Below are 22,948 nucleotides of genomic sequence, written 5' to 3' on the forward strand. Positions count from 1 at the left end.
CTCACTGAGTATTCTGAGTTCATTTTCATAAAATATTGCATTGTATCAGTTGCTTTCTACCTTTGAAAGTCCAGGCTCGGTTCAAACATTGCTGTGGCACATGACATATCAAATCAATATGTCCCATGTCCCTAGTCTTCTGTATTTATTTCTTTAAATGTGTGCTGCTTCTGGCTGTATTTTCTTTTATTAATGTTTCTGGTATAATATATTGATTGCATGGTATGCTAATTTAATATCAATCCAGCGGCCTTTTTATGAACGTTGGAAGATGCTTGAGAAAGAAGTGATTGAACTGCGGAATTATGAACGCCACAATATTTACCAGTGTAGGAATCCTTATTATAGATACGACCTTGAACCATTCAGGGTATGCGTTATCTGACTGTCAACATTGAAATCCATCTTGTATCGTCTCTTTTCTGCTGATTGTTTGGTGATTTGGTTTCAACTCTTATCAGGTGAGAAGGAAAGACTTTTGGTTGCTCTCTACTGTTACCAAGCTTTTAAAGGAATTCATTCCAAGGCTTTCACATACTGCAGATGGTCTTATTTTTCAGGTGGTTTGAGTGAACAAACTATGGAATTCAAATCTCTGTTAAAACTTTCTGCCAAGTTTCTGGCTTGTTTGTCTGACTTTCCTGAAAATCTTGTTGACAAAAGAAAAAACTTTCCTGAATGTATTTGGTGAAGTAAATCATTCATGCAATCGTCTGTTTCAGTGCCATAAAAATGACCTTTCAACTACTAAAAGTATGTTAATCCCTTAACTACCATGTACATCAGGAATTACCTATAAAAAACAGATGTGCATCAGGAGTGACAAATACCAAGCTCTTAGGAACTAGCAAGCATCGACTCTGGTGCCTGCAATATTTTAATGCTATGTCCATGTCTTATCCTGTGTCATTTGTGGAAGAACACCTTTGGTTTGGAGCAATGATTATTATTGATCATTTTGTTTGCAGGGTTGGGATGATCCTTATGTTCCCCGCACACATGAAGGCCTCTTGAAGTGGAAATACCCTGAAATGAATTCAGTTGACTTTCTATTTGAGGTTGTACTATTTTATGTACTATGTTAGTTTAAGCTATTGCTTTGGGCATCTCTTCCTTTTCTCTCCATATTGGCTTCATGTTCTTACTGGAGCTGGCCTTTTAATATTAGCTACTTTTGTGGACAGATTGAAGATGATAATCGTCAACTACTTTTTCTGTATGAGCGGGGGAAGAAGAAGCTGATAGAAGGGAAAGGGAGTAGGGTTGCATTCAGAGGTCAATGCCTTTTTTTTTTTTTCCTTTCGTTCTTTTATTTTTCCACATTATATCATGTACCTTGCTTTCTTTGTTGATTACTTTATCTGCGCTCATGAATCAATGGTTAAGCAAAAATCTTGGATTAGCTTTACTCTGAAATGTTTCCTTTTTAATAGAAAAATACACTTACAAGTGTTCATAAACTACTGGCAAAAAACTATTTTTTGATCAGTAACTGGCAAAAAACTTTATTAGGGTTTTGATTCCAGTGTCTGATCTTTTTTACTTATCATTTATGTATAATGTAGGAGCTTAAACAATATTGACAAAACACATTCTGTTCCTTATTAAACATTTTACATAATGATTTTCTGAATTAACCATCTTAACTAGGCATTATAATTGTGGAGTCCTTACAGTGGACAGTCATGTTTTTTACTATAGTGTTCAAAAGTTTGCTTTCGAGGCCTGTGGTTCTTATGGAATGTGTACCCTTCCACCTTTGCTGAAAGATTTCTTTTACGTCAAAGATGTGTGACCTATATTTTCCTTTCCTTTCCCCAGACTTTAAGGTCTAACAGAGGCTGTAGCGTGGGAATTTTTGTAACAATTATAACTAGGGTTTGGAAGCATTCTTGTGCTACACGTATATGATTTTTAGGTGACTAGCTTACACTTCCTGCCCTTGAAGGGGCTAAGAAGTGACATTGATGCATGCCATTGCTGTGCGTGCAGAGAATTGGTTGTCAATAATTGATATTTTCAATGGTCCGTTTATGTTCCCGTAAATTTTGGTTATGTTTATTTAACCTCTCCCTATATCACCATACGTTGATGTGATGGCTGCATTATGCCTACGATGGCAAAAATGCAACTAATGCTAGTGTCTGAGCTTTCTTAATTGCAGAAAATGTAAACCTAGTGGATTCTAGAGATACTGTAGAAGATATGAAGTTCACAATGTAGTTCTTTTTTTGATAAGTAAGATTTGAAGTGCACGTGGCAGTACCATGTGCACATCATTAGCGATTGGAAGTTTCATGTAATATGGCATTATGCTTTATTATCTTCTCCTTCCCTTTCGTTCCTTTTTTGGATAGATGATGTATGGTTTAGATCGTCAAGTTTGAATATTTGGTTTAGACAAGTAATTTCTAGCACCAAAAAGAAAGAATAGAGAACAGGAATGGCTGCAATTTAATTTGGGAGACTGCATTTTTCGTGGATGTTTTTGTCCGGTATCTGTGGATAAGAACATGGATATTGTAGATATTTAATTGTCTCTAGAGAGCTCTCAAAGTTGGTTAATTTACTGACATGTGTGCTGCTTTATATGCTTTTTATTATATCTTTATGACTCATTAATCAGATAGATGAATTTTTTGAACAGTTCTTTCAAAAAAAGTGATTCCTTTTCTCGCTACCAGTTGATCCCCAGACATATTCCTATCAACTAATCTTATTCTTGAATTTTGCTTGTGAGTTCGTTTGTGAGATTGATAAAAATAAATATATTTATGTATTCCTTATAATTTCTAGGTTATGTTATTGTTTCTTAGGTATAAGTAGAGGTAATATATTGTCTAGATTCTGATTTCTCACCAAAGTTAAAGAATTTACAGATGGTTCAGAACCCTCACTGTATTCCGGAAAAATTATCGAGTGTTCGTGGGATTCCGAAGAAGAAGAATGGGTCTGTATGCGGATCAGACCAGATAAATCAACTCCAAATGCTTTCAATACTTACATGAAGGTCATCCTCATCACTGAATTATGTATAATTTGTTACCCGTATCATTTGGAGCCAAGTGCACTTGATGAAGCCTTGGTGATTTTAAATAACAGGTGATGCGGAGCATAAAGGACAATATCACTCAGGAAGTCTTGTTGAATGAGATCGATGAGATCATTCGACTGCCCATGTATGCTGATAGGATACGGAATGATAGTAAAGCCCACCAGCATTCAAATTCAGTGCGACGAAGGTGATGGTTGGGAGGGTTTAGTCATAGATGTACACAATACCTTGAGGTCTATTAGTGATAGGAGACACCAGATACTCAAGAATACCTCCGATGTCTGTCTGCACAGGTCATTGCAAATTCTGTATATACCGGGGTTTGGTATGTACTTGGCATTCTCGGATGGATCACTGAGATATTGTGTAATTAGCTATCCTTCGCTGTAATCTTGTAGCATTGCATCGTATGATCCTGTTGGTACACTTGGTAGTCCCCAAAATCAGGCCCGAAATGATTTCTTCCAGGTAGTTGTCCATCCAATTCAGGAGAGTTAGGATTAGGGTCACCATGTATATTATTATTTCTTCTTTTTTGTTTAAATGATTCGTTAAATGTAGCGATTTTCTAAGTTCTTTAGAAGGTAGCCATTTTTCAGAACATGGGCTTTTCATTTTTGGGGAGGGGGAAATCTATAGGTGTGAATATCACTTTGGGCAGCTGTACTACGATGAGTGTCTTCGTCACCTCTGTTTTCATCTTGGTCTGCCCCCTTCCCCTTTCAGTCTCTAATTTACATGGCTTTCTAAGCGGTCTTATCTTTTACCACCCTTTTCTCGAAGCTTACTCCTTTATATTTTCGATTGTACTTTATTTTCCTCTTTTGAAGGCTGAGCTCAATGATTATTGATTAAAGTATTGGTAGCTTTGTTATCGGATCCGTAGGACCTGTTGATGTTATGTGTGTGTCTATAAATATATAAATATATATATATATATATATATATATATAAGTAGATATAGGGTATCTTTCAGCGGTATTGGTTCCTTAGAGGCGTAGATCTGAACAGACATTTTCAAAAAAATAAAACCTCTCACTTCTTATTTAAGTACTCATAATTTTTCAAAAAAAAAAAAATACTCGCGATATAAAAACGAAGGTTCGCTAATTTTTATCAAGCTGCACGTTTGATTCTTTGAGAAGATTCATGCAAGCCAGAAAAAGAGATGGAGGAAGTATTATTTCCAAATTAATAAAATGAATAGTACCATTTAAATACGAAATTTACCCAATCATATGTGACATAGATGAATGGGTACAAATAGGGGTCCAAATTCCGGTCCAAACCTGGAATTTTGAGTGAATTTGTATGGTTATTCGTCCGATCAAGTTATGTAACTGGTTATATGTAATCGGGTATTTTTTAAAAAAAACATAATTTTTGTTTCAAAATAACATCGTTTTGCATGTACAAAAACTATAATTTTTAAAAAAAAAATTAGAGTTAAAAAAAAAGGTGGAGTTAAAACTAGATATCGGGGTTCCAGTTTTAAAAATTCGGATACAGATCCGAATGTTCTTGGATATCCAGATCCATATTCGTACCAAGATGCACAATTCTAAGTACGAATAGGTAGTATGTTGTAGTTGTTAGATAATTTGGGGTGTACATATCAGTTTTGATAGATTACTAAGATTATAGTATGAGGTTTAATATATTAGAGTGTATAGTCTAGTACTCACAGAATAACTCTTGTTCCAAGAGATCTCCCTTTTGTTAGGGCTAAAATATTATGGAATTGAAATCAAATTTCAATCTTTTTTATTGTTTTGAGTAAGATTGGAAATTTGTTCTGAATCTTCTAAGTTGAAACTACTTTTTAAAAAAGAACTTTTGATTTTTTTATGATTCAAATCGATTTTCATTCATTAGTTTTTCTGAATAGTCTTGCGATAAAATTTCAAGCAATTTAAGGAAATTTAGATAGAATTATTCTATTTGCAAGTTGGTTTTTAAATAGCATACCATCCACACTATTGATGTGGCACAACTTCATTTGCAAGATTCAAAATTAAAATTTTGTTATAAATTAAGTTATATCATATTAACGATGTGAAAACCATGTCATTTATATCAACTCACAAATAAAATTCTTGTGACGATTGGTCATAAGATACTAACACATTTCAAGAAGAGTTCTAGCATTGAAGTTTACAGATGAAAATGTAAGTTAAGAGTATTAGCATTGGATTGGTCATCTTATTCTTCAAATTTTGACTAATATGTAACTTTTTCACATTTAGCTAATCATTCGAAACTTGAAGTCTACATTTAATTAGTCATCACACTCTCTATAATAATAAAATATTATTATTTTTTTATTATTTTAATTAATTTTTATTTTATTTTCATAATCTTCAATAACCTCCAACAAATCATATTCATTTTTATTTTTACAATCTAACAATCTATAATATAATACTCTCATATGTATATAGATGGTAAAATCTCATGAATAAAAATCTCATATCTATAATATAATAATCTCAAAAAATATTTTTAAGACTTGCTATAGTTCTTTTCATATTTGAAAAGAATAATGAATTTACTGTAACTTATAGTTTAGATGAAAATAATTTAGCTAATTCAATATAAAGTAAATATAGATTATATTTGCTAAATTTGAAGATGAAAATGTATTTGACTAATTCAACACTAATGCTCTAAGTTCGCTAAAATGGAAAGGGGCGCCACCAATTTTCTAAATTTTGTTTTGGGTTAGGGTTAAATACAAAAATGTCATTGTGGTTTGTCTCAAAATAAAATTACTCTATTCTGTTTTTTTTTTTTTTATTTAAATTTTTTAATACATGGGGAGGAGGTATTTGATATTTGGTTTTCTTAGTGAGAAATCAAAATGTTGCCAATTGATCTAAAGGACCTCGGCAAAATTACTCTACTCTTAGTTGAACCTTTAAGAAAGATCAAATTGGCATTTTCGTTAATAATTGCTAGTTTTGTCATAGAGTAATGCTACTCATAATTTCAATTCTCATCATCTCCCATTATCTTGATATTAAATGATTAAACCTATCATCTAATGTCACATCATGAGATAATGAGATGATGATAAGAAAATAGATGATGAATAGATTTTTCGTTTTGATGTATGGATCAATTTAGCCATTTAGGTATTGTTTAGATTCATAATTCAATTCATTTCATTTCATCTAATCATTATAATTTTTTCAAAATTTTAAACAAAATATAATAAACAATTCAACATTTTCAAATCAAAAAATAAAATTAATATTAAAAAATAATATTCTAATAATATTTTATTTAAATTTTTACATCATTTTATCTTGACTCACCATCTAAAATTTCGTAATTTTTTTTTTAAATTAAAACATAAAAATAGTTAAAAAAAAATCTATTTATAAGCCAAATAACACAAATATATGACAAATTTAATGGGAAACGAGTGAGGAAAAGGAATTTTATATCTTGTATATGAGTCTACGGTAAGTACAATATAATCATGACGTGTCACCGGACCCATTGAGTGGTAAAATTGAAGTTGTGAAATTATAAAACCAACTTTGTATTTTACGAATTGTTTTTACGGAAATTTCCCAATGGTCAATCGTACGTCAATGTCCTAGGAGTATTTTGTCCATCCGAAAACTCTTGCATCGCGGTTTAGAACCCTAGCTAATATTATGGATTAATGTCCTCCCTTTTATGCTGATTCCATCTTGGCCAATCACTCAAATATTTGCACCGTCGCTAGGTGTTACCGTGGGAAGATATTGATCCATCCCTCTATCCATTTCGATATATCTTGTTTTTTGAATTTTTTTGTTATAAGCATTGGAATTGGTTACGAGCGATTTGGAGAGAAACGAGGACTCGCCCATATGAGATCCTCGGCGACTAACAGGCTGTTCTTGATTTGCTTAATTCTGTGGTCGTCCTTGAATTTCATCAATGGCGACGAGTCCAAGAAAAATAAGTTTCGTGAACGCGAGGCCAGCGACGATGCACTAGCGTACCCCGACGTGTAAGTTCGAAATTAATTGAATTTCCGGTTTAAATCTTGTGGTTGAAAATGTGTTATTTTTCCTATTTTTTCATTTGATTGTCTCTGCTTTTACTTATGAAAAAAAGTTTGTCTCTGTTTTTCGCTATATACTCGATGCAGAGATGAGGATGCTTTGCTGAATACGCAGTGCCCTAGGAATTTGGAGCTAAGATGGCAAACTGAAGTTAGTTCTAGTATATATGCTACACCATTGATCGCTGATATCAACAGGTATAATAATCAAGAGATCACACTCGCGCGATTTGAACAATATAAGCCTTGCCTTGGATTCGGGTTTTAGCGGTCTCTATTCTTCCACATTTGTGCGAGACATGAATCTGCATTTTGATCGACTAGTTTAGGTGACTGCAACGTTTGTGTTTTGGTTTGCAGTGATGGGAAGCTAGATGTGGTGGTTCCTTCTTTTGTCCATTACCTTGAAGTTCTAGAAGGTTCTGATGGAGACAAAATGCCAGGTATCATTTGTTTTTGGTTCTGGAGCGCTGGCTTTGTTTGTAAAACTTCTCTCCTACCCATCCCAATATGTTCAACTGGGCATATATGATAAATGGTTATTATAACTTGCCGATAAATGTTTTCAGATAAATGTTTTCAGAAGATAAAGATAACGGAAATACATGGGATAACTGAATTGCATAGGAATTAGCAGACTTAGCTAATGGGTTGTGTTTGCTTCTTTTATATTTTTTGTTTTTGCTAAATGAAATATCAGGTTGGCCTGCTTTCCATCAGTCAACTGTGCATGCCAGTCCCCTACTGTATGATATTGACAAGGATGGTGTGAGGGAAATAGCTTTGGCAACATACAATGGTGAAGTTCTCTTTTTCAGGTAATTGCTCTGATAGTGTGTGTGTATTTTTTTTTTTTTCCAGTTATGATTTTATCCTTTTGTAGTATGCCAGCATGCCCAGTCTCATTTCAACTTATATATGTATTTAGGGTGTCAGGTTACTTGATGGCCGATAAAATAGAGATACCTCGCAGAAGAGTACCTAAAAATTGGTATGTGGGCTTGGACTCAGACCACCACGTGGACCGGTTGCATCCAGATGTTCATGATGACCTACTTGTCCTGGAAGCTAAGATGTCACGTGAGTTATTCTTACAATTTGTATCCATTTTTTTATATGTTCAGATTTGGCTAGGTTTTCTCTACGGTCCTTACCTTTCATCCTCCTACAGGGAAATGTTAGAGTCTCTTAGCTTAAAGAATGCTAGACTTTTTTAACATAGTCTAATAAGAACTGACTATTCATAATTGTTGATTATACATGTAGAAACAAATGGAAGTACATCTAAGTTGAACATGTCAGTAACTACATCAGCAGAAAGTAAACTTGGTATGGTGAACACATCCAATACAGAGACTGAAAGAAAAATTAATGGAAGTCAACCAAGTACCCCTAAGCTGAACATTTCGGTAACAACATCAGCGGGAAATGAACAGAAAAAGAATGAAAGTCAAATGCAATCCAACATTGATCTGCCCACGAGCGTGGATAATTCTTCTGTAAATTCTGGGTCAGGAGGAACTGTCAATGCACAGAATGGGACAAATGCTGCGAGACGACTTCTGGAAGATAACAACTCGAAAGGATCACAGGATGATGGCTCTAAATTGAAAGAGAACAGTAGTGTAGGTCATCATGTTCCAACTGTGGAAATGAATAAAAGTTTGGAAGCAGATGCTGATTCATCCTTTGAGTTATTTCGTGAGAGTGAGGAGCTAGCTGATGAGTATAGTTACGATTATGATGATTATGTTGATGAATCAATGTGGGGAGACGAGGAGTGGACAGAACAGCAACACGAGACAGTGGAAGATTATGTGAATATTGACTCACACATTTTGTGCACTCCTGTAAGTCCAAACTTAAAATTTTGTTGATCAATCTTTTTTATTGAGTCACGGATAAACCATATTGGCATGTCTAATTTAGGTAAGTTAGGACATGAAATCTTGTCTTCTTATTCTCTTCAGGTCATAGCAGACATTGATAAGGATGGGGTATCAGAGATGGTCGTTGCAGTTTCTTATTTCTTTGATCACGAGTGAGTTCTCTTGCATGGTATCACTTCTTATTATCTTTTTTGTTTCTTTGGAACCTTAATTTATATATTTGACTGCTGCCTATTAAGATGAACTCAAACAATACAATCATGTGTTAGAGATAAGTAAATCTCTCCAAGAAAACAAAACAGCGGAGATTTTGAAGTCTAATCTCATCACCACTTACATTTCAATTTCCATCATTAAAGGGCCTATCTTCTGGTGTTATAAAATTTATTGAGTCTGAAGTTCACGAAAGCATGTTCAGTATTATTATAATCAATTATGGAGGATTTATCAAACCAAGAACCTAACATTTTTTTTTTTAAATCTAGTTACAATGTATATAGCAAAGTGCCAAGCATCAAGGTTGAAGCGCTTCACTTACCAAAAGCGAATCGCATTTATTAAAGACGCTTTTGGCACTTTTGTGTGAGCTTAAAGTGCAGAAAAACGTGCTTTTTAAAATTTTTCGGCCTGGAACTGATATATTTTTTTTCAAATATTCTAGTTGATATTAATGATCAGTTACGTACCATGGCACCATATGTTGTTGCATGTGATCTATATGCTCTCAACCCAATACGATAGTGCAACTTGGATTTCTAAATGGATTGATATTTGATTGTTTTTATTCATATAAGTCACTACCTACAATTCTTGAGCTTTTTTTGGTCATGGATTTTTGGTTAATTTTAATTAAACTATGTAATTTGATTATGTCTATCAAATACTTTAATTTGATAGTCATGTTGTATAATACTCTAAAGTTACGTTTGGATGGTGAGCTGAGCTGAGCTGAACTGAATTGAGCTAAGTTCTTTATGAATAGTAGTGAGTTGAGTAGGTGAAGTGAGTTATATGAGACCCATCTAAAATGATTTTAGATGGGTTTGGATGTTAAGATGAGTTTAATACTATTTATGAAAAATTGAAAAAGGTTGTGGGTCCCACGTATAAAGATGTGTTGAGTTGAAAAAGATTGTAAATCCCACGTTTAAGGAGGTTTTGAGTTGAGATGAGTTTAGTAATTTGAGAATTGGGTGTTTGGATGTTAGACTCAACTTAAAATTAGACTGAACTGAGTTAATCTCAGCTGAGTCTTGCAACCAAATGAGGCCTAATAAATTGAGTTAATATCTAAATATATGAGCATCTTGCAATTTAAACCTTTATATTATTGTATTTTATGAACTTGTTATTAAAAGCCATTTTTAAAATTTGGAGTTTTATTTAAATTAGGCATGTGCTTGCACTCTGTACTTTGCACCAAGGTTCCAGTAGGCGTTTGAGCTTAAAGTACGCCTAGCACTTTCACAATAACTGGTTGATACCAATTAGTTGAAAAAATATTCACGAATCCAATCCAAGTCAATTGGGACTAAGGCTTAGAGTGGTCATTCTTGCTGTGTCATGTCTATAGTTATGAATTTAGGCTTGCATTTTTCGTAATTAATACACATGAACATGGTTATGTTCACTACTTATAAAAAAAACATGGTTATGTTCACTAATAAGTGAGAATTTATGGTAGACCAGGGTTGGGTTGGGTTCAATTAATGATTGACATATGCCTCGCCCGTGCCCAACCTAAAAAGAGTGCTTGACTGGAATATTAATCCCAAGCTCCACTCGTTAGAGTGCAGCCTAGTTGTGGGTGGGCTTAGGATGAGTTGTAGGCTCAGACATCCTTGGTTCAATGCTGCACTAGGAGTCTCCTGGATTCTCTATTACATGGTTCAAGCTCCACTATTGTCTAGCATCTTCACTCTAAACTTCTTAGCTGATAAGGTTGTAGAGTTGGGCTGGTTTTATCCTCCCTGATTGCCGATCAACCTTTTACATGGTGAGATACTTGCTCTAATGTTTTTTTTTAACTCCATTGGGTATCTACTAATTGTTGTGAAACAGTAACAGTATGTAGTACTTTGCTTCTTCTTCTTTAGTACGAGATATAGTTCAATATTTTATGTTTCCTTTTACAATATAGTAAGTTTAAGATTGCATTATTTTCTTGCTTTGTAGATAGTACAGAATTGGGCTTCTTTTATTACTGATTGATGTGAAAGTAATTAACCACCTTGTAAGTTGACAGGTATTATGCTGACTCAAAGCACTCGAAGGATTTGGGTGATATTAATATTGGAAAATATGTAGCCGGTTCTATTGTTGTTATCAATCTTGATACAAAGCAAGTTAAGTGGACTGCTGACCTAGATCTAAGTACAGATACCGGAAACTTCCGTGCCTATATATACTCTTCTCCAACTGTTGTTGATTTGGACGGTGATGGGTATATGGACATTCTTGTTGGGACCTCTTTTGGCTTATTCTATGTCTTGGATCATCACGGTAATTTCTATCATTTAATGTACTTATAAAAAAATAAATAAAAATTATATCAGTCAATGTGGATTTTCTTTGTTCTATTGTGTGTTCAGGATTAGAGTGTGTGCTTTTGTATTTTAATTTGCAAGTTTGTTGATTATTCTTGAGTCAGATGTTATGACTTGCTGTTGGCTTTTCGAGCAGTAGCCAAAGTTGCATCATTTTTTTAGTTCTTGGTTATTGTTTCTATGTCGTGACCATATTTCCCCTCATGCATCCATGTAATGGGTAATTAATTTAGATTGTGCCCTTTTCCTATTAAAAACAGTTGCTCGGATGGTTATTTTGATTGTGTCCTTCGTATGATTCTACAGACTATATATTGTTATGCCTTTGTCCTTGAGGTCAAAATATAGGGGATGGGCCTCCTTGAGGTGTTGAACACATCTGGTCTATAAGCATGTGTATTCTCATTGATCAAATAGCACCTGGGTTATCAGATTTTTACCATACAAAGCGACCCTCAATTTCCATTTATAGGACATGTTGATGAAAAAATTGTGCTCAATGCCTTTCAGTTTGGTTTTGGAAATATGTGAGTATTGGGGTGTCAAAACACTGAGAAACCAAGAGAAACTGAGAACTTTTTGATTGGAAAAACTGCTCTTTCAATTCAGTGTTTCCTTCTCAACATGAACCTCCAAAATATACAAGGAAAGTAGATAATATGCTATACACGGGAAACTCTAACTGATTCCTAATTTTCAACCTAGATACATGGTAATATATATTTACAGCTAATATTAACAGAGAGAGAGAAGTCCTAAATTGTATAAACTCCTAATTGTATACGTTAACATCCCCCCTCAAATAGATGTTGGTAAGTCAACCAGCAACAATTTGCTAACAAGAAATTGATGCCGCTGTCGAGTCGTTGCTTTGGTGAAGACATCGGCCACTTAGAGATCCGAAGAAATGTAAGAAAGAGATATCACCCGACTCTCCAAGGTATCTCGGATAGAATGAAAATCAACCTCAATGTGCTTGGTGCGTTCATGGAAAATGGGATTGGTGGCAATCTGAATAGCATTAATGTTATCAAAGCATGAATAGGAGTATAAGTAGTCTGAGGAAACCCAAGCTCCTCAAGAAGACCGCGTAGCCATACAATTTCAGAGCAAGCAGTAGACATGACACGATATTCGGCCTCAGTAGAGGATTTAGAAACACGATCTTGTTTCTTACATATTCAAGAAATTAAGGCATAAAAAACATACACCAACCCGTAGTAGATCAATGTGTATCTAGACACCCAGCCCAATTAACATCACTGTAGGCAATAAGTTGAAGAAATGAGCCTATAGGAAATAATAACTCACGAGTAGGCGAATCTTGAAGATAGCAGACAATGCGTCGAATTGTAGCAAGATGGAGATACTGAGGAGAAGGCATAGGAGATATCAGGGCGAGTAGTGGTCAAGTAGATAAAACTCCTGACCAGGTGCTGATAGAGAGTATGATCATCTAGAAGGTTCCCTTCATCTTTCATGTATTTGACATTTACTTCCATAGGAGTATCAACAGAAGAAGTGTCCTCCAAACCAACCAAGGTAATAAGATCTTGAATATATTTATGCTGGTTTAAGAAAATACCATCGGCCCAATGATGTACTTCCAGTCCTAAGAAGTATGTGAGCTGGCCAAGATCTTTCATATGGAAAGTTGCATGCAACAGCTGCTAAAGCTTAATAATCAAACCACAGTCAGTGCCAGTAATAATAATATCGTCCACATAAACCAAGAGAAGGACTATACCCAATGTAGACTTGTGGAAGAAGAGAGAATAATCATACTGCATTTTTGTAAAACTGAAGGTAAGAAATGTACTACGAAACTTCTCAAACCAATCCCGAGAGCCTGCTTGAGCTCATACAGAGAACGCCTTAGCTTACAGACATCATGAGGAGAAGAAGTAGTCATACTAGAGGGAAGCTTCATGTAGATCTCTTCTTGGAGGTCACCATGAAGAAATGCGTTCTTCACATCCATCTAATGCAGTTGCCACGACTGTGAAGCGGCAATAGCTAAGATGGTTCGAACCGTGGTCATTTTGTCAATAGGAGCAAATGTCTCCTCGTAGTCAACCCCATATTCCTGTTTGTTACCCAAAGCTACTAGGCGAGCTTTGTACAGGTCTAAAGAGCCATCAGAACGAAGCTTTATAGAGAAAACCCATTTACTCCCAATAGGCTTGACTGTAAGGGGACAAGGAACAATATCTCTAGTGTGATTCTCCTCAAATGTTTGAAGTTTTATTGTATTTTGCCAACACTCATTTTCCATTGCCTGTTTGTAGCAAGAGGGAATGAAAATAGAGGATAAAATAGCTAGAAGAGAGACAAGGGATGAGAAACCATACCAATCAGGGGGTTGAGAAGGGCGAGTAGACCGGTGAATAATGGTGGAAGCAGGAGCAAGATCAGACGCCAGGTCAAGATCGTGAGGGGGCATAGAGGAAGTGGAAGTAGACTCATGTCGACTACGTCTTTCATACACAAGACCAGGTTTGAAACTTTCCACAATTTTTGGAGAATAAAAAAAGTTAGGCAGAAGAGATAAAAATACAGATGGCAACTCAACATGAGAGGAAAATAAATATTGTTTTTTAAAGAAAACCACATTCCTAGAAACACGTATACGACGAGCATTGAGATCATAACAAACATAACCATTTTGAGGTATAGCATAACCAAGAAATGCACACTTAACATATTGAGCAGTAAGTTTATGTTGTTCACGAGCAGAGAGATGCACAAAACAAACACAACCAAATACCCGAAGATCATAATATGAAGGAGAATGATCAAACAACTTAAAAAAAAAAGGAAACATGATGTAACGCAGGAGAGGGTAAGCGATTGATCAAATGAACCACAGTAGAAAGCGCTTCACACCAAAAACGAGGAGGAACAAATGATTTAAGTAAAATGGTTCTTACCATATCAAGAAGGTGACGATTTTTCCTCTCAACAACACCATTTTGTTGTGGTGTCGAAGGACAAGAACGCTGAGAGATGATCCCTTTACTGTGAAGAAAGTCCTGAAACTCAGTAGACATGTATTCTCTACCAGAATCAGAGCGCAAGACCTTAATACTGGCAGAGAATTGAGTCTCAAGGTGCAAGAAAGCGCTTAAATACTGAAAAAACTTCAACCTTAGCCCGTAGGAAGTAAACCCAAGTAAAGCTACTAAAGTCATCAATAAAAGTAACAAAGTACTTATAATGCGCATGAGAAACAACAGGGGCAATCTCCCAAACATCACTATGAATAATATCGAAACATTGTGAGACACAAGATGCATGATGAGGAAAAGGTAGAACTTTACTTTTCCCAAGTTTTCATGATGTACAATCAAAAGAAAGATCAAGAGAAGAACATGTTTCATTTCCCAATAAACCATAATGAAACAAAGTACGAAGTACATCAGAGTTTGGGTGGCCTAGATGTTTATGCCACATCTTATTTCCAAAACCAACAAGATTACAGGCAAAAGAAAGTAAAGGAAAATTAGGGATAATGGTGGAAGGAGAAACATGGAAAGGAAAGAGTCGTCCCACTTTAGGCCCCTTCGCGATCATCTTCCCTGACACTTGATCCTACACAACACTACCAGAATGAAAGAAATGGACATTACAATTATTATCTACCAATTGATCAACAGAAATAAGATTTGTGGAGAGGTCAGGAGATACAAAAGCCTCAGTTAAGGAAGAAGAAAGATCACCAACAACACAGATAGGCAGAGAACTGCCATCAGCGGTGTTAATTTTCAGATTTCCATCATAATTTCTGACATTGGAAAGAGGAACAACAGTATCAGTCATATGGTTAGAGGCGCTGGAGTCAAAATACCATGGCTTAGAAGAAACTTTATGATTACCTGATAGCCCAAAAATAGAAAAAGCAAAAATAATCATCAATTGTACCATTTCAAGAGTGAGTGTGTTGGGGTTGCTAAGGCTGTAGAAGCAGGAATAGGAACAACTGGCGAGGTAGCAAGCAATGCAACAGAACTAAAGGCACTAGTGGAGGCATGATAAGCAGTACCCTGCTTTCTTTCAGGTCGAATGGGACAAGCGAGATGATATGGCCCTGTTTCTTGTTGTAGTTACAGAACTTCTTGGGATAATCCCGAGCAATATGATTAAAAGCTTTACAACTAAAGTACTGGACAACACACATGTCTCCTTATTCCTCGTGCTGCATAAGCCATAGTAACAAGTGCACTAACATTAGCTCGATATTCCATGTCTGCCTGAGTTACGATACGCTGCTTCTCATGAAGAAGTTCACTCAAACAAGCATCCAGAGATGGTACAGGATGACGATTCATCAGATTAGAACGTGCAATTTCAAAGTCAGAATGAAGGTTCATATCTCGCTTGCTTGTTTCATGCACTGCTTGAACATCAAAGAGAGCTGCAGCATGAACATTAGCATAAACAATGTTTGAATAATCAGCCCAAGGATTTTGAAAACCAGAAAAATATTCCTCAATGGAGAGACTTCCCTGTGTGAAACTAGCCATCTCATTCTCCAATTGAAAACGCCGAGCCGTGTTGTCTTGATTGTAAACTTTATTGAGGTAATTCCACATGTCAGCGGCAGTTTTATAAGGCCTCAGATTGAGAACAAGGTGAGGCTCAACGGAGCCAAGGATCCAGGTCATGACCCTAGCATCCTTGATTTCCCACTTCGACAAAGCCTCGACATTGTGAGGTGCGGGATCACTCCCATCAATATGACCCCACAATTCCTTCCTTTTGACAAATAACTGAAATTGAAACTCCCAAGCAGAATAATTTTTGCCAGTAAATCTAATATGGAACGATTCTAACTTATCTGAGGACATGATGCAACCGAGAGACAAGCAAAAAAAAAAAAGCCCACTAGAAGGTTGTCACAAGAAGCAGAGAAATTTATATGGTGCCAAGAACACCCAGACCAGATAAGCAAAACAGACGTTGCCGTCAAGGAAAGCCATGCAAGAATTAGAAAACAAAAAAATGGCACCAAGAAAAATCACACACAAACCAGAGATGGAACAGACTGCACCGACATGTAGAGTAGAACTAGAAACTGCCACAGAGGGTGCCGAGATGCACCATGAAACCAAAAACAACCGAGGCACCAAGAACCACAAAACAACCACGAAACAGCAACAGAAACGCCAAAATAGAAAAGCCCAAACCTGGAAACTTGACCAGAGTGCACCAACAGCAAGAGAGAAGTCCAAAACCAACACCGCAGTCGCCGACCTCCAGAACAGAACTGGAATCGAGCACAGAGGGCGCCGAAAACTTAAAGAGACACTCCCGAGATTAAAAAAGAAAAAAGAAAAAAGGCAACAATTCAAAAACCTGCTCTTGATACCATGTCAAAACACTGAGAAACCAAGAGAAACCGAGAACTTTTTGTTTGGAAAAAATGCTCTTTCAATTCAGTGTTTCCTTCTCAACATGAACCTCCAAAATATACAAGGAAAGTAGATAATATGCTATGCACGGGAAACTCTAACTGATTCCTAATTTTCAGCCTATATACATGGTAATATATCCTTACAGCTAATATTAACAGAGAAAGAGAAGTCCTAAATTGTATAAACTCCTAATTGTATACGTTAACAGGGGGTTGGTGTTCTAAGGAGGCGAGGGGGGCTTATGGTGTGATTCTTTAGAAATTTATTAGAATGGGATGGGAGACTTTTGCTAAACATATTAATTTTGCTGTTGGTGAGGGTTCAAGGATCCCTTTTTGGCTTGATGTTTGGTGTGGTGATCGGGCTCTTTTTAGTACATTTCCGGTTATTTTTCAGATGGCAGCCAATCGGGACACTACTGTTGCTGATTTGTTAACCCGTTCTAATGGTACCTTGCAGTGGGATGTTTGTTTTACTAGAGCTGTACAGGACTGGGAACTTGATGAGGTTTCTGATTTTTTCAGCTTCTTATACTCCCTGGGGATTGGGGGTAATGAGAGGGATAGAATGTTATGGAAGCATGCGGGTGGTAAAAAGTTTTCGATATGGTCTTACTATAAGGCTTTGACTGTTCAGCATTGTTCTCCTTTTCCTTGGAAGCGTATTTGGAGGTCTCATGTGCCTTCCAAAGTCTTTTTTTTCATATGGACAGCATCGCTCGGGAACATCTTGATGATCGATAACTTGAGAAAGTGTGGTTTTGTGGTTACGGAGTGGTATTTCATGTGCAAGAAACATGGGAAATCTGTGGATCATTTACTCTTGCACTGCGAGGTAGCAAAGGCATTGTGGGATGGTGATTTCAGTAGAGTTGGGCTGGCTTGGGTGATGCCTATGAAAGTAGTGGATCTGCTTGTGTGATGGATTGGGCTTCAAAGTTTTTCTCAAGTGGCTGCTGTGTGGAAGATGGTTCCTTTGTGTCTTATGTGGTATATTTGGTTGGAAAGGAACGAGTGATGCTTTAATAATAAGGAGCACACTATGGAGGAAATCTGGAAATTCTTGGTGTTCTCTTTATTTCAATGGTTTTCGGCTATAGTGCTTAATGGTGCTTCAACTAATGATTTTCTGTTTTCGTTTTCTTCTTTATAGAATGTAATTAGTTGTTTTCTTTTGTATACTTCCTGTATGCATGGGCTTCATCTATTTCATTTGATGAATATTTTTTTTTTTACTTAAAAAAAAAAAAAAAAGTTTGCTTTTGGAATCTCCCCTATCCAACTAAACTAAACTAAACATTGTTCTCAAACTGTGCTTTTGATTTTTTTTTTTTTTTGGGTGTATGGTTTTCTATGACATTCTGGACACTCAACTGTTTCCTTTATTTAGGCAAAGTGAGAGAAAAGTTTCCGCTTGAAATGGCTGAGATTCAAGGAGCTGTTGTTGCTGCTGATATCAATGACGATGGTAAAATTGAACTCGTGACTGCTGATGTACATGGGAATGTTGCTGCTTGGAGTACAAAAGGAGAGGAAATTTGGGAAATTCATCTTAAGAGTCTTGTTCCACAGGTAATGTTCAGTGTTGTTTTTCTTCTAGCAACTAAGCTGTGTGATAAATGTACTGGAGTCGAACTGATCGATAACTATATATGCTACTGCAACTTTTCTGAATGGATTTTTGGAATCCCCATCGTATAAATGTGAGCCGTGTTATCATTGTTGATGGCATCTGTACTGAGTTTTATTGGGTTTAGGAGATTCAAGTTCCTTGCATTGTATAAAGCTTTATGTTTGACACTTTTCCCCAGTTTTTGTAGTGCTAAATTTTGATGATGGAATTGGGCCTAATGTGTAAAACCAACCAATTGGATGAATATGAATGAAAAAAAATATATGAGAATTGTGCCAATACCAAGAAGCTTATACATGGGGATTTGCTGCTTACAGGAAGGGGAAAGGCCATGTGTTAGTGAAACGGAAAGATTCCTTATGTATTTTTTGAAACAGATTCTATTGTTATGCTCCATCTGAAATTATCTCAGATTAAACTCAGCCTGGTTTGCAGGGGACTTATATTTGAAGCAGAATTTTGAATATTAGACAAGAAAAAATTTATTTGCAAACCTGCTTTTTTGACACATAAGACGCTCCACTGATATGGAAGCTTGTCGCATTAGATAGTTTAAAAAGTAGTGGTGTTTTGAATTTTTTTTAATGGCTTTAATGAGTTCCACAATAAGTGGTGTGCTTACACACTGGCTTGTAACTTACAGAACTCTTTTGACAAATGTCTATTCAAGATTTGTTTTGGTTCGTTAGTAGGTTGACTTGGTATACATTGCCATGTAATTTGAAAAATTCAAGGTAGAGTTATCTGATACACATTGGTTATATTCCTCAGCGGCCCACTGTTGGTGATGTTGATGGAGATGGTCATACTGATGTTGTGGTTCCAACGGTGTCGGGAAACATATATGTTCTCAGTGGCAAGGATGGGTCAATTATTCGTCCTTACCCATATAGAACTCATGGCAGAGTGATGAATCAAGTTCTTCTTGTTGATTTAAATAAACGTGGTGAGAAAAATAAGGGGCTCACTCTTGTTACAACATCATTTGATGGATATTTGTACCTTATAGATGGACCTACTTCATGTGCTGATGTTGTGGACATTGGTGAAACCTCGTAAGATATGCTTAATCTTTTGGTTTCCATCTCTCTCTCTCTCTCTCTCTCTCTCTCTCACAACTTATCTAATCATGCATCTCTTCATGACAGATATAGCATGGTCTTGGCAGAAAATGTTGATGGTGGAGATGATCTTGACCTTATTGTGACAACCATGAATGGCAATGTCTTTTGCTTCTCCACTCCTGCTCAATATCATCCTCTCAAGGTTGGTTAAGATCTGAAGCTGATTTTTGGTTAGTTTATTCTATGTTCTCCCAGTTCAGTTTGATGGTCCTTGCATGATGTTATTTTTCAGGCGTGGAGATCACATAATCAAGGAAGAAACAACGTGGCTACTCGGTATAACCGTGAAGGTATTTATGTTACACATCCATCAAGAGCTTTCCGTGATGAGGAAGGTAAGAGTTTCTGGGTAGAGATTGAGATTGTAGACAGATACAGAGTACCATCTGGGTCTCTAGCACCGTACAATGTCACGGTAAGTCCTTTCCATGCATCAATTTACATGGCTAACAACTCGTCTCTCTCAGTGAATCAAATCTTTTAGTCGTGTGAATTACTGTTATAACATTGCAGACGACCTTGTTAGTTCCCGGTAATTACCAAGGTGAGAGAAGGATAAAGCAAACTGAGATCTTTCACCGGCCTGGGAAATATAGGATAAAGCTGCCAACTGTTGCGGTGAGGACTACAGGGACTGTTTTAGTGGAGATGGTTGACAAAAATGGGCTCTATTTCTCAGATGACTTCTCGCTCACCTTCCATATGTATTACTATAAACTATTGAAGTGGCTGCTTGTCCTACCAATGCTCGGAATGTTTAGTGTGCTCGTCATCCTTCGTCCACAGGAAGCCATGCCTTTGCCATCATTTTCGCGGAACACTGACCTGTAAATTGTAATGATTACCCTGTACGAAACCCTATCCCTGTGCAAGGATAAGATGTAGTAAGGTTACTTATACATGAACCAAGCCAGAAACTTGTGCGATCAAGAATTAGACACAGGCAACAGTTTTGATGGTGTGGATTCAAATGGGTCTCTCTTCATCAGGCCAAAAATGCAGTTGGCCCGGATTTTATTTTGTTCTGAATGATAGAAAGTAGGAATTTGTAATGTAGTGAGATCTGAATCTTGGGATATTGAATTTTAATTCCAAATCAATTTCTTGGCTCCCATTATCTGCTACTACTCCCCCCCTCGCCCATCACCCCTTCTCTCTCTCTCTCTCTCTCTCTCTCTCTCTCTCCATCTGCTTTTCTTTTCTAAATGGTACGCAGGAATGTGAGTTTTTAATAGTTATTGCAAAGTGGAGATCTGATTTATACCAAGGGTGATATTTGTTTCAGATCTGCACTGCTTGCTTTTCCCCACGTAATGAAAAAGTATAGCGACAAACAGGTTGCATCCAATGAAATGATTTGGGGTTATATACTCTCCCTTCAACCGGAAATTCTCAAATTGGAAAAATATATTGATTCAACATTAAATTATGTCACTGTCCCTTCCACGCAGTTCTTGCTTTTGTATGCTTGAATATTTCACTTGTTTTAGTAAACAAATTCCTGACAAACATGTGTAGAAACTAAAGGAAAAATGAAATGCCTTCTGCTTGAGCTGCTATGGACACATCGGATCTTCTTTCTGTTATTCACTTTCTACAAATGAACAAGTTGATCTCAACGATGCTACCAACCTCACCTGAGCAGAAATGTCATTGAAACAAATACCGTCTACTTGATCTATAGCTTGGCGGCGATTCAATTTTTTTTTTTAACAAATGAAACTGAGAAAAACTATCATATTAAAGCAATGATCACCTAGAAAATATTTATGAAATTTATTCGACTAAAAAGATCTTACGCAAAGCAACCCAATGCACTTCACAGTTCAGTTTAAAACCGGTGCTGGAATCAGCAAGGGAATCTATAAATAAACAACATTGGAACTGTGGCGTGGCTGATGTTATTCCTGCAATGCATGTTGCTCACCACTTACAAACAGGCACCAGCTTGGCAAACGGGTAACCAAAAAAACCTGAAACCAATCGAAGCCTCATGAAAATGAATCCTCCATGCTCAAGCTTTAACCTTTGCTTAAGCCATAATTTACTTGATTGAGATTTTTGTGTTGCTTTGTTCACTTGAGATGAAAGAAATAGGTTTGAGAATATCCATTTTTTTTTATAACAAGGTCTGAGAATATCCATTGGAAGACAGTAGGTAAAGAATATTCTTTTTTCTTCGACATTCAAGCAGGCACATTGGTAAATCATTTGAATCTTCATCTTTTGTGCCAGTTTATGATTTATTGACCATCTAGGGTTTGGTTATATCATAATTCCAGAGTTAGCTTTCCAAGAAAATTTTAGAGAAAAGGAGAACATAAGATGGCCCTCGGTTTCCAAAATCTTCATATCAAAACCACGTAATGTGCTCATCACTACATCTTCTGAATAGCAACGAATGCATTTATAATTGCACTAAATTTATACAAAACAGATCCATTCTTCAGATCGATATTACCACAAACTTACGCAGCAACCAAACAATGCAGCCCTATTAACAGAAATTCTCGACGCAATGTTGTATCCAATAATACGATATGTACTTAAATAAACAATTACGTATATGAAGGAAAAAAATAAAAGACTGAAAGCAAAACCAACAACAACTAGAGTTCCAGGAAGAGGAACTGATTTTGCTTTCGAACAATAGCATGTCTTTGAACGATATTTGAAGAACTTACAATTTAAAAAGGCTGCAACACAGGCCTCTTTCCAAGCCTCTTGATCTCCTTATCCATTTTCCCAGTAAGCATCAATCCAAACATCTTCAAATCACACACCAGGGACCAAACTGGATGCCCGAACGTTGTCGGGATATTCCCTTCGATGAAGAAATTACTGTACCACGCCAATCCATACCCGAAGAATGGAACAAAGAACAAGAGCCACCAGCTAAAGACCACTGAGCAAAGCAAGAAGAATATACCAATAAGGGTGCCCACAAAATGCCAACGCCTCGTGGATGGTTTGGAGTGCTGATTTACATAGAAGGCCCAGAACTCGTCTAAGTTCCTAAAATTCATGTCTTGCAGGAAACAAAACAAACCCAATTCGAAAAATATAAAATTATCTCCCAAACCTCTATCTTGATAATCCTTATCAAGATTAAATACCCAAATCAGAATCTTGACTTTTGGGGTGCTTCGGAAATTCGTAATCAGTGATTAACCCAAAGATGTGATCCGGGTTTGGTTGATTTTTCAACGAAGAGGATTTGGGCCTAGT

General features: G+C 36.4%; 3 protein-coding genes across 4 annotated transcripts in view; 2 read left to right on the forward strand and 1 right to left on the reverse strand.

The window, feature by feature from the left end:
- The window catches only part of LOC109004210 (mRNA-capping enzyme-like), a 28,181-nt gene extending 24,374 nt beyond the window's left edge, over positions 1–3,807 (forward strand). For both annotated transcript variants that reach the window (XM_035688527.1, XM_035688528.1), the window contains 6 exons: positions 248–370; positions 462–560; positions 969–1,058; positions 1,185–1,275; positions 2,880–3,010; positions 3,103–3,807. In XM_035688527.1, the coding sequence (XP_035544420.1) occupies positions 248–370; positions 462–560; positions 969–1,058; positions 1,185–1,275; positions 2,880–3,010; positions 3,103–3,246 (678 nt within the window). In that variant the 3' untranslated portion in view covers positions 3,247–3,807. The remainder of the gene's footprint in view (positions 1–247; positions 371–461; positions 561–968; positions 1,059–1,184; positions 1,276–2,879; positions 3,011–3,102) is intronic.
- A 2,815-nt stretch (positions 3,808–6,622) lies between these two features.
- LOC109000803 (protein DEFECTIVE IN EXINE FORMATION 1) lies at positions 6,623–20,842 on the forward strand. The gene is made up of 13 exons (XM_018977806.2): positions 6,623–7,061; positions 7,203–7,313; positions 7,476–7,558; positions 7,816–7,933; positions 8,044–8,195; positions 8,382–8,965; positions 9,086–9,156; positions 11,250–11,506; positions 18,354–18,535; positions 19,368–19,651; positions 19,745–19,862; positions 19,953–20,135; positions 20,234–20,842. Exons 1-13 carry the CDS (start codon positions 6,919–6,921, stop codon positions 20,549–20,551), a joined length of 2,604 nt encoding a protein of 867 aa, XP_018833351.1. The 5' UTR covers positions 6,623–6,918; the 3' UTR covers positions 20,552–20,842.
- A 635-nt stretch (positions 20,843–21,477) lies between these two features.
- On the reverse strand, positions 21,478–22,948 carry LOC109000802. Its single transcript, XM_018977805.2, has 2 exons — positions 22,405–22,948; positions 21,478–21,693 (listed from the first exon to the last, which is right to left on the reverse strand). The coding sequence occupies exon 1, from the start codon at positions 22,744–22,746 to the stop codon at positions 22,408–22,410; it is 339 nt and encodes a 112-aa protein (XP_018833350.1). The 5' UTR covers positions 22,747–22,948; the 3' UTR covers positions 21,478–21,693; positions 22,405–22,407.

Source organism: Juglans regia, chromosome 3 (genome assembly GCF_001411555.2).
Source record: "Juglans regia cultivar Chandler chromosome 3, Walnut 2.0, whole genome shotgun sequence".
NCBI lineage: Eukaryota > Viridiplantae > Streptophyta > Magnoliopsida > Fagales > Juglandaceae > Juglans > Juglans regia.

Bases quoted from the DNA above. Each gene is read 5' to 3' on its own strand.
- LOC109000803 (XM_018977806.2), top strand. From the start codon at position 6,919: ATGAGATCCTCGGCGACTAACAGGCTGTTCTTGATTTGCTTAATTCTG. The intron at 7,314-7,475 runs GTATAATAATCA...TTTGGTTTGCAG, and splicing joins TTGATCGCTGATATCAACAG to TGATGGGAAGCTAGATGTGG. The intron at 19,652-19,744 runs GTAAGATATGCT...TCTTCATGACAG, and splicing joins GTGGACATTGGTGAAACCTC to ATATAGCATGGTCTTGGCAG.
- LOC109000802 (XM_018977805.2), bottom strand. From the start codon at position 22,746: ATGAATTTTAGGAACTTAGACGAGTTCTGGGCCTTCTATGTAAATCAG.